Below are 11882 nucleotides of genomic sequence, written 5' to 3'. Positions count from 1 at the left end.
ATACTGAAATTTCACTTTCATTTCTGCACACCAGGGCCCCGTCTTACAAAGAGATACGATTGATCCAAATCAATCTTAAGTCCTCCAATCAATCGCAAGTTTGCAGTCTCCTATCTGTTATGTACATAGTTGCGATTGATATCAATCGCAAATACTGTTGCGATTGATATCAACTCTTTGGAAGACGGGGCCCAACTCTATACATGTATATATATATATATTTGTTTCCATAATGTAAGAGAATCACTTAATGTTATGCTTGATTACCAGCCTATATGAAATATATTTTACATGATAAACCTGTATCTGCTAGGTTCATTAAAGAAAAGAAAAAGACATTTAATACCTAGAGAAAGGAATAAACATTTCATGTATCTCGACTTTTGAATATCTAAGAACTACGAGACACTTGAATATTATGTCATGATGAGATATTCTTTAAAGTGTCAGTCGGAATAGTCCACTTAAAGCATGTTTGCACCAAGACATGCCCATCCATCCATCCTCTATCACAGACATGGGCAATGTTCCTCTTCTTATCGGCATTGATGAAAGACTATCCATCGACAACGGAAGGCTCGGGTGCATCCAGTTCTTGAGTAATGATGGTCGGAATCTCTACCGCTTCTTTCTTGTCTTCGTTGACGAAGGCGACATCGTGACGCTTATAATTCATCTCGGTGACGGACTGAGAACAGCGATGAACTATGGATCGGATGCGACTACGATAGATGAAAAGCAAGACAGCCAAGACAGCCACGATGATGAGGATGAGGATAATGATACCAGCAGCCATACCAGAACGGTTACTACTCCTTGATGACCGTGTCTGTGATCTGCCATTCAACGATCCTAATAATTCAAATAGAAGCACGAATAGAAAAAAGAAGATTGCAATGGGTAAATATATCGCCAAAGAATGCTTTGACATTGATATTGTCTGATCTCCTTTTCTTCAAAATCAGTCAATTAAAGACCGTCACCACTACTGGGCCAGAAGGGATTAGACCACACAGAGAGCCATCGAGGTCACTGTGACAGGTGGCTATCTCATTAACTCAGCTCTCATTTAACATAAGAAAAAGAGGATCATGGGGGACCAACAGGCACCGATTGGGGAAGTTTTCTATATAGAGGGAGCAAGTAGCTACAAGTATGGCAGTGTGCCTTTAATATTACTTATTAGCGGTCTTATAGAGCTACAAAACGCGTCACTATAGACAAGACACGAATAATACATGCACAATTTTGCACATGTATAGGAAAGTAACCTTCATAATATTACACCCACAGTCCCACACGCCCACTTGTAGGCGCGCGCACACACGCACGCACAGACATTTAATCAAATGACAATATATTTACCGAGAGAGTTGCAGGCTGCTGATGACACGACAAAGTTATCTATAGCAATTACTGCAGCATTGTTTGTGGATTGGATGGATACCACGACCTGAATAAATAAAAATTTCAACACTTTATTATCTATGAAGGAAAAACTTAAAGCCCACCAATTATGAATTACATATTTCAGCCTGAGAGAAGGGGGAGGGTTTGTGAGTTTGATGCTCTCAGCTATGAGAATGCAACGGTAGAAAACCGATAGATAGATTATTATTAGAAAGTTTGAAAAATATGTAATTCATCATGGTATTTTATCAACTTATCGCATAAGGAAGCGGAAAATTATCTAAGAAAAATGAACCATGTTCATAAACTATGGATCCAGATTTATGATATCAGCACCCCACTCACGCAGGTTAGTTGGAAGTATTAACCCTTACTGTACTGGGCTATTTCGAGCACTCTCTGACTGGGGGGGGGGGGCCTCGGAGGCCCCCCCCCCTATGATCTCGGCCGTCGAATGTCCGATGAACGCGAAAATTTGCATGTTTGTAGATATTTACGTAAGGAACAAGATGGTATAATTAGTTTTTTCCTAATATGCAAATTTTTGTCGTTATAGCCTAATTAATTATGCAAAATGCTAATTTTATGCATTTTACAGAAAACTCTACATATTTGTCCGTAGACTTGTGAAGAATCTTGAAAATGTATTGAATAAATGTTTCCTTCATCTCAAATTCATGAGGTTTCATTATTTTTATGATATTTGAAAATGCATAGGTTAATTTGCATAAATTATGAATACGCAAATTACGCATTCATGAATATCTAATCTGGTAATATACAGGGAACTAGAATCATTACAAAATTGTCAGACTCCACTTTTGTTATGTTGAAACTCATTATTCATATGAAACTTCTTTTCTAACACAAAAAATAGTTATTTGATGGAATTAATAATGATAATTTATGCAAATTTGATGCGATTTTCAACTTTTTATTTTCTTATGTATTTCATTGTTTTTATTTGTTATTATATCTATTGTTTTATTTCTAATGTATTCTTTTGTTCTGAAATACATCAAGTTACTTTGAGAAACATATAAAAGCAATTTGATATCAATTCATATCTTCACATTTCTGCTTGTACATGAATATATGCAATTATAGCACTTTTTTGATGACATGCGCATACTAATTGTTATGTAACACCTTACAGGTATATCCGATTTCGACGAAAATGGTATCAAAATGTGCGTAAGACTTGAAGGAAAAAAGTCATGAAACGACAATTCAAAATTCCGAGCGGTTGCGGCGCGATCTCCAAAAATGTCGAGGGGGGGCCTCCCAGCCCCCCCCCCCCCCCCAGTACAGTAAGGGTTAAGGATTGATTGATTTATTGATTGATTTTATTAGTAAATTATATATCATGGAATATACAATAGAGAGAGAGAGAGAGATACACCCTGACAGAAGAACCCACAAAAGCTAACAATAACTTAAAGCTTATTTCCAACGGAGAAAACGATGTGAAATTTAAGTCGGTCTTTGACCACATCTGTACACAACACATTTTTGACCAAACTATAATACGAAAAGCTCCCCAACCCAGTGTTTATGATTGCACATGGATCTTGCTAAAGGATTAAAGGGAGTGTATCATGGGAAATACTGGTTAACGCCATCTATGTTTTCTTTTGGACAACTGCACGTAAACGAATGGACTTGATTAACTGGGTCAGTGCGCAGCGTTCGCGAAACAGACCAAGTTCTCCTCACGCTCCGGTTTCGCGTATGTTGCATGCACGTGAATGCTGCGGTCGCGTCGTCCGTAGTCGTATTATTATATACCCGATTGGCCCCGAGTAGGGCCACGGGAAAGACACATAGTCTCGTCATGATACACTCCCTTTAATGTTAAATGACATTCAGGTGAATGGTTACCTGGTATACAATAAAAGGCTTCAACGAGTGAGACTGTAGCAAGGATGACGTGTACATCTTCCACTCAGTCATGTTCTTATCGGTCAAAGAGCCGACCTTTCTTCTCGTCCCGTCTTTTTCTTCCACAAACATAACTATCGTCTGTTCGCTGGTCCCCTCAATCACGTACTCGATGCTGACACAGAGATCCCCAGTGGTGGGTGAAACAGTCAGATGACCAGAGTAGAGTTCAGAGGGTTGCCGTTTTACGGATGATTGAGATAGCGCCACATACATGAAAGAATTGGTAGCTAAAATTAGAAGGAGAAAGGAGAAAAAACATTGTTTTTCTAAACCATGCACAAAGTATAATCAATATAAATTTGAATTCTATCAAGTCTATACTAAATGCCTCCATACCGACACTGAAAATGAAAATTTCGCTTCCTGTAGACCATATACATGTATTACGCTGTGAAAATGTAATCAGTAGTTATGTGTTGACCACACTTTTAATATAGGTAACAAAGTATCTCTGACAAGAATCATTATTTAATAAATATGATTGTAATTATTTTGTAGTCAAGATAACGTTATCCAATATTACCGTTCTTGTTAACTGCTGACCTGGACTAATCCTTTGGTTTCACGTCATTATACGTCTAATAAATCGTTTACAGTAACATTCTGTAAAAAAAATAAAAACAATAAATATTTACCTCTTGGTCTCTTCACTCAAACCTTGCCATTTTATTTGTTTGTGTACCTGTACACAGCTCAAACGCTATTATGTAATTGGTGCAGTTCGGTTTCTTATTCGTTACTTCTTTACTTATTGTCCCTACTTGGAAAGCAGTTTTGTTAAACTGAATGTACCTACCCTCTATTTTAAATAAAACTTGAATAATTAAGTTAATAAATTCCCTTTCTTCGCCTGTTCTTTGTTTTTCTTTTTGTTGTAAAGAGCGCATTCATTGGTTGATGAACAAACAACCTACCCACTGATTTACTGATGAGAGGAAAACCTTTTCCATAGATGGCATCGTACCAGTCCCAGTGGACCTCATTCTTAGCGGAGTTTGTAAAACCGCATGCATCGGGTCCTAACTCGAAGTCACATGATGTTTCGGTGACAAGGTCAATGCAAGGATGGGGTAGAATGATGATGTCATCGATGGCTATATCTCCCTGGTAACCTCGTCCAGCATATGCTCTGAATACAATCTGTCTAACACAAAATAGACCCCGTTAATGGTATCAATTTCATAAACAGACATCTGAAGGACAGTATATTTTTCTGTAAAGTGTTCTGTATGCACCAAAGGAATATTTTGACTGCATTTATCAGGGGGCGGTCACTGTGATCCGGGAGAGGGAGGAGGCTCTTTAATAATGCATTACAATTGATAACAATAAGTAAAGGTGCACCAACCTGTTGAGGCTTTTAGTGCTATAAAATGCAAATTTCACCATTCAAAATGAAACAATTGTCCCTATACCACATTTAATAAAGAAATGTCTTTTCTATATTATTCTATAGCTGTCCCTTTCGACCTCATGTTCTGATTTGCCTATCATATGTAAAAGTGGTGGGTGGGGTTGGGGTTACGTACTAAGTTTAAACAAACATCTATATCAACTTTCTTTTCCATGAGTTCCGAAACCCTCCTAGCAGACTAATTACAAGATTTGGATCATGGTTTATTTCTTTAAGGGCACAATGTAAAAATATTACGAATTACAGCACTCACATAAGTTACAAGCCGATAAAAGCAGTATTATTTGTTAACTTTGAAGTGAATATTACAACGGTTGGGCAGTTGATAACATGATTATTAGGATAGTTGGCCATTGGACATAAATATTGTGCAAGGACATAATGGTAATAGGCAAGCTGTGGGCTCTTTGTCCGATTTAATTGTGAATGCTTGTGGCTGGTAGTTGAGAAATAGATAGGGGTGCGCCCTCACTCCCCCCTCTGGATTGGCAATGGGTTTCGTAAGATCAATCAACCAAATGAATATGATAAAAGCCAGTTGCGGTCCTTTTTAAAAAGTAGGGAAAACTAAAATATAGTCCTTTACCTGAATTCCCACTTAATTATACGGATCTGAGGAATCCAATGGTTATAACGTTTAACTTTCTCTATAAATAAGATGGGTCATATTTGATAATGATCTTGTGTATGTATACTCACGTTAAAGTCCCCACTGATATCAATATCAGCATTGACAGGCATCCAAGTATTCTTCTGTTTGCCTTCAATCGTCTTCAAAAGTGTGAGCTTAGGATAGGTCGTGTACTGAGCAGGCTCTCGCAAGTACACCTCCAATCTACGAGTGTCATTGCCACCGGCATGGTAGTAGAAGCGTACACACTGCTTTCCGTACAGGTGCATCCGAGGCGAGAACAAATCCCCGTACTGGCTTGGTCGGACTGGCTGTGATGTCTCGTAGTACATGTAGTGTCCTAAGTCACACAAATAATTCAAACTCTGCACCGCTATTTTCTCATATAAAACCGTTACCATGATTAACATTAATCCTAGTAGTAAAAGGACTGGGTTATGTAACATTATATTCCTCACTTTAGAAATCCAGCCATCTGATTGGTCGAAAGTGAAGTCGTGATTTTAGATATTCCCGCAAAATGACAAAACCGGTCAATAGTCTTTTGAAAAAAATCCCTAGGGCACTTTTCAAAAGACTATTGACCGGTTTTGGCATTTTACGTATATGCGTGCAATATCTCAATGGAAAGGATTTTTGCACACAAACTCGAATGGTGCGCGATCAGACACCCTATTAAGACTAGGTCTCGATAGCGAACTTGGTTATCATGATTAGTAAGTCGCACATGTATTCTATGACCCTTTTCGGTATATAAAGTTATAATGACTGCTTTAATATTCGAGGCATAGTTGTTTTTATAGGCTCTCGGGGAGGATCGTGCTATCACCCTTCGGTACGCCTCGGGGCGACAGCACGATCATGTAACCTCCCCTTGAGCGTATAAATACAACTATGTCTCTCATAGCAGTCATTATTACTATACTCTTCTTTCCCACTTGGAAGCCCCAAAGAAACCAAAACAGAAAGAATGTCATTAAAACCGATAGCATGTAACTTACCGCTTGCGTTACCAAATGAATGATCACCGGAAGGTCCTGTAAATCTGGAAGGGGTTTCCCCACTAATCCTAGTCCATTTGCCAGAATAACCACAGGAATCCTCTTCAAAGTCGCAGGTTCCAGGGATTCCTGTCACCGACAACAACATAACAACAACAACAACAATAATAGTAATAATAATAATATTACAAATTAATGTTCATTTCTATTCCGACCTATCTCTATTCCCTTCTTTTCTAAGCGCATAGGGACTCTCTTTGTGTTAGTGATATGTGCTTTACAAATAACGTTCATTATTATCATTATTATTATTAATAATAATATAATGATAATAATAATAATAGAAAATGGGGATCATGGTAACTATACGTTCCGGTGTCCATATTATATTCGAGTGAGATTTAGACTCACAGTGGATGGCTCAATGCTAGACCAGTGGTTTCGTATATTGGGACGTCCTAGCTGCCAGATATCGGATTCGAAACAAGGTCGATGTATTACCGCCTGTGGTAAATCATTCATCCTCAATTACCGAGGAATCAAAGCCGTATGGTTGCATTATCTACAAGCATTATATTTCCTTTTCTTACCAGACAGGTTATCAAATATCGGGATCATATATTTTCATGGTCATATATACTGTCATATTCATAATTTTTTCGTGAATTTAACCGTCTTGCCACTTTCATAAGATCCCTTAAATCATACTTCTTTACTCAGTAATGATATGATTGACCTGTTTTATTTCGGAATGGGGGACCTTCACGGTTTGATTTAATTTGCCTGCCCCATTCCTGGCAACTTTAATGGTAGAAGAAGCTTGATGTTACTTTTAATAATTACTGTCGATGTTCAAACTGAATGTTTCTTTTAGTTTGCTGTTGTTACCCTGTGAATTGCCATTGCGTACGGGTAGTGAAAATGTTATACAAATATTGCTAAGTGTATGAATATTGTTTATTTTTCTTCATAATAAGTTTCAACTTAATTAAATTACGTTTTTTTTTTAATATACACAAGACTATGTCATTGTTGTAACTTTCGGAGCCTATGACCTACAAGCATTGCTTTCTCTTTAGGCTCCATCATATTTCTTCCCTTATTCAACTTAGTCTTATGTATCATTCTTTTTTGTTGTTTGTATAAACTCATCCTAAAATGAGTTCAAAATGTAACATGCTATATGTAATGATGTACTATACAACATGTGAGAAATATGAAAATAAACTGAAACTGAAAACTGAACTGAAACTGAAACTTGTAAATGCCCATGGGAATCACGATTAAAAAATATTAAATAATTTTCATCCTTTGTTTTGTATGATTTGTTCTTCTATGTAATCCTCTGTATACACTTTGTTTTGCCGAATTTATGTTTCTCTTCACATTCTTGGATTTTGTAAGCGCTCTGGCAGATTTGGCTTGCATGTAGTTCATGTTGAAAACAGTTTAAAGAGTCTCTATGCCGGGCGGAATAAGAAAACAAAAGCTCACCATTACTTCTAGGACAAATCCCACTTTCGACAGTGACGTCATCAATAATATACATCATGTATTGTCGATAACGACTACTCGGAGCTGGCACAACAGCTTCAAAGATAATCTAAGACACACAAAATCAGAGTGAATGAACATGTCAGTTAATCCAAGCTATTTTTCTATATATATATATATATGTTAGTAGTAGAATCTAGTTAAATATGTGAAATATATTTCGAACTGTTCTCTTTCTCACCATTATCTTCAATAGGCCATCTTATCATCATCATCATCATCGTCATCATCATCATCATCATCATCACCATCATTATAACTATTATCCTTATTGTCATTAATTATTATTATTATTATTATTATTATTATTATTATTATTATTATTATTATTGTTGTTATAGTTATTGGTATGGTAATGGCTGGGATAATAAATCACATGGCATTAATTCAATATTATACGTATTCCTTAAATTCATGGTTTGGAAAAAGGATACCTTCTACGTCTATCATAATACTAAACGTCATTCAAAGTTCTATAAAATGATATGTCTGATTGAAATTTGACATGATTGTAATCTTTGATAAACTTACATTCAATGGTCTTTGGGAAGCAGGGATATCGACGCGTATTTTCCACCATTTCTTATTCGTACGCCAAAAGTAGGCCCAGTTTGGATCGATTTCTCGTGTTTCTCCGTACTCTTTGATGTAGACATTTAAGAAATCGTTGGTGTAACCATCCTTGTACATGAAGAATGTGAGACATCTCGGTTGATTCGATCCACTCAACAAAGGTGATAGTACCCTAGTACGATCATTCCACATCAGCCGAGGTCTATCCCAGCTTCCACGATACCAGAAAGCCATGAACCATCCTGAACAACCGACAACAAAGAGGTAGATACAAGGGTCAAGGAATTGCAAATTTAATAAATAGTTGATGACTTTTGAAAAGATCAGTGTCATTATTATATTAGAAATGGATAGAAAGTGAATAGATTATTACTTTTCTCCTTAAGTTATTTCCCCTCGATTGTATCTTTATGTTTTTTACCCTGAAATTGCACACTCAAGTACAATTTAGTTTCACATCTAAGTTTATTCATATGTATTTCCTTATTCCCTTAATACCTTGCTCTTCTTGGCTCTGCTCTTAAAGTATATATGCATTGAGTAGTTGTATTTATACTCATTTTACATATACACGAAAATACCTTTGATGATTTAGACAGCAGTGAATACAATTATCCATCAGCATCATGATCATAGTCCTTTATTGTCAGATTATACCAGTGTTTAAACAGTATCATACCATCAGGAGTCTGTGAGGTGTGGTCACCGGATGGTCCTTTAAGTCTGTTCCAGTTTGGAAATCGATTATTCAACATGTTCATATTCCTCTAATGTCAGATTATACCAGTGTTTAAACAGTATCATACCATCAGGAGTCTGTGAGGTGTGGTCACCGGATGGTCCTTTAAGTCTGTTCCAGTTTGGAAATCGATTAATCGTCATGCTCCTGTAATAATAACCGTTGATATCTTCTTGAAGATAATTGGCTCTAACACGCCTCCAGTCCATGATGTCATCTGTTGCTTGAGTGAAGTTACACGAATCATCTTCAAAGCTGCATGACAAATCTGACAGGAGTCCTGCTGGTAATGTAGTTGGGATAGGTTCTTCTGTGGGATCTAAGGGTAATTCAGTAATACTAATAATAGAGTGCGTTTATGCTCAATTTTGAAGGCAGAATGAGTGATTTGAAACGCTCATCGTAAACGCTCAGGAATTCAGTAATAATAATAAAACGCACTTTTTTGTGAGTTTACGATCGGCGATTACGATCGCCGTTTTTCGGTGATTCTAAAAAAATGAGAACGCAACCGTGTTTTGAACTAAACGCGTAACAAATGCCTCATTCTGGCCAGAAAAAAGTGGAGCAAAAACGTACCCTTAGACTAGTAGACGCATAATCACAGCTTATCAAAATAATAATATTGAAAGACTTAAACATGACAAATGGAAAGCAACTTTAGAGTTGGCATTTCGTAATAAGCAGTACAACGTTCGTTCCGGGGGGAGGGGGAGGGGGGCGGGTGTCTGTGGTATTTTTCATTGACAAAACGGCCCATCAGTGTTTTCAATCGTGATTGAATAGTCTGAGAGTAAACCCTATCAAAGAGTAAAACCTTTCCCAGCCATATATTGTCAGAGAGTGAACCCCTTCTTAGCCATAATTATATGGGATCATACAAATAGCCTAACAGGGCTAATATCCATCATGTGATCTTACCAATAACATGGTGTAGTCCTACATTACATGTGTCGCAATGGCCACTATGGTAGGGTAAATGACGTTCACTCATGGCACTTTCGCTCCAGTATAGTATATATTAGTTATATTTTTAATTAATTGAATGATTAAGTAAATACTGTCGGTTGTCATTTTACCTTTCTATATATATACTTACACATTGGACAGGGTGAATTGGGAAAGTACTGCACGTCATCTATGGCAATATCGGTTCGATAATAGAGGCCGAGGACTCCTTCAAACACAACCTATTCGTGAAGAACGGTAGAAAGTGAGAAATCAATCATAATACTCATCAATTCATGAGTAATCACAAACCAAATTCCAGGCTTTCCGTAGTAGATGGAAAATAGACAACACCAACAGTCCTTTTCACGACTACACACCCTCAAGAAAGATTACCGAGAGTTCTTTCAGGACTCCTCAATCCTCCCTCTCTCTCACGTGGTGCATCTGCAAGCCTACTGTATAGATGGAAAATGTTACTGTTTATAATACGCAGTGGGAAGGTCCGATAGACCATACAATACCATATAATATATATACCATTGGTGCATAATCGAATAATAATTACTCAACTTTCATGAAAACGTATCCAGCATTCGTCTCGCTGGTTTTGGCAGATTTCGACACATGACCTTTATCTGTCCATGCTTAAATAGTATCTTCGAAGTGGCTTACATTATTTATCAGGTTCCTTCCTGGTTCAAAGATTATAGTAAGAAATGCTTTCATGAACATTATAAGACCCCCACCCCCTCACCCCCCCCCCCCTGGAATAAAAGGGTTATCTCGAATGTTTTGGTCATTTAAATATCAAGTTATCTTATTGGTAAAGAAGGTAAGAAAACGGGGCATGATAAGAATTGTTTTATTCTCAATAATCAGAATTCAGAAAGAAGGAAACAATACGTTTATTTAATAATCATCAAAATAAATGGCTTTTATGAAATTTCATTGTAAATATTTTTCAGAAGAGCAGTTTATAACTTTATATTTACAGATTTTCTAGATTGTGAATTGCTTTTCTAGGACCAAGGTATGTTATTTTCGGTTAAAACCATGGAAAATTGGATTTTGTGAAAAAACAATAATGCAATATGGTGAAAACAGTCTAAATTTTGTTCAAATTCACGAAGAATGTATTGAAGGTATAACCTGGACCTGGTGGTAATCAACTCCTTGGGGATCGATGAATAGAGAAAAATTGAAAATAACTTTTCAATTAATTTTGAAACTCAAGTCTAACATGCATATCGCTTGACCAATATTCATTGAATCAACTTAAACTTGAATTGGTACAAGGAGATATTGACAAAACCTTCTGTTTTAATCCTCACTGACAGCAGAAGTATGAATAAGGAATCATAGGACAGATCATTTCATTACTTTTTACCATGAAATAAATGTCAAGGCAAGAAAGGTTGTAACCTTCAATACAAAAATGACTAGATTTGGGTATACTGTTCGATATACTAATTGCAACTTATGACATGCGATATACAGTGTGAGTCAAAAAAAAGTTTACACCTAGAAAATTGCTAATTATTTTAAAAATGATTTATGAACAGTAAATTATTATACATCTAATGAAAGAGTATTTTATACCAATTAATTTGGTATCATTTTTGTGCGGTATGTGTTCACGCTTGGATGAACAGGAGGCACTGTATG

General features: G+C 36.7%; 1 protein-coding gene across 1 annotated transcript in view; it reads right to left on the bottom strand.

Moving 5' to 3' along the window:
• Nucleotides 1-226: 226 nt before the first annotated feature.
• Nucleotides 227-11882, bottom strand: part of LOC100892251 (MAM and LDL-receptor class A domain-containing protein 1-like) — a 43286-nt gene continuing 31630 nt past the window's right edge. The window contains exons 11-20 of the mRNA XM_030995868.1: nucleotides 10366-10456; nucleotides 9334-9585; nucleotides 8486-8769; nucleotides 7895-8003; nucleotides 6401-6529; nucleotides 5468-5739; nucleotides 4269-4494; nucleotides 3292-3581; nucleotides 1366-1453; nucleotides 227-852 (exon numbers count right to left, since the gene is read on the bottom strand). Of these exons, the coding sequence (XP_030851728.1) occupies nucleotides 557-852; nucleotides 1366-1453; nucleotides 3292-3581; nucleotides 4269-4494; nucleotides 5468-5739; nucleotides 6401-6529; nucleotides 7895-8003; nucleotides 8486-8769; nucleotides 9334-9585; nucleotides 10366-10456 (2037 nt within the window). The 3' untranslated portion in view covers nucleotides 227-556. The remainder of the gene's footprint in view (nucleotides 853-1365; nucleotides 1454-3291; nucleotides 3582-4268; nucleotides 4495-5467; nucleotides 5740-6400; nucleotides 6530-7894; nucleotides 8004-8485; nucleotides 8770-9333; nucleotides 9586-10365; nucleotides 10457-11882) is intronic.

This window comes from Strongylocentrotus purpuratus, unplaced genomic scaffold, assembly GCF_000002235.5.
Source record: "Strongylocentrotus purpuratus isolate Spur 01 unplaced genomic scaffold, Spur_5.0 spur5_scaffold_3, whole genome shotgun sequence".
Taxonomy (NCBI): domain Eukaryota; kingdom Metazoa; phylum Echinodermata; class Echinoidea; order Camarodonta; family Strongylocentrotidae; genus Strongylocentrotus; species Strongylocentrotus purpuratus.
This window is presented reverse-complemented; position numbering and strand designations above follow the sequence as displayed.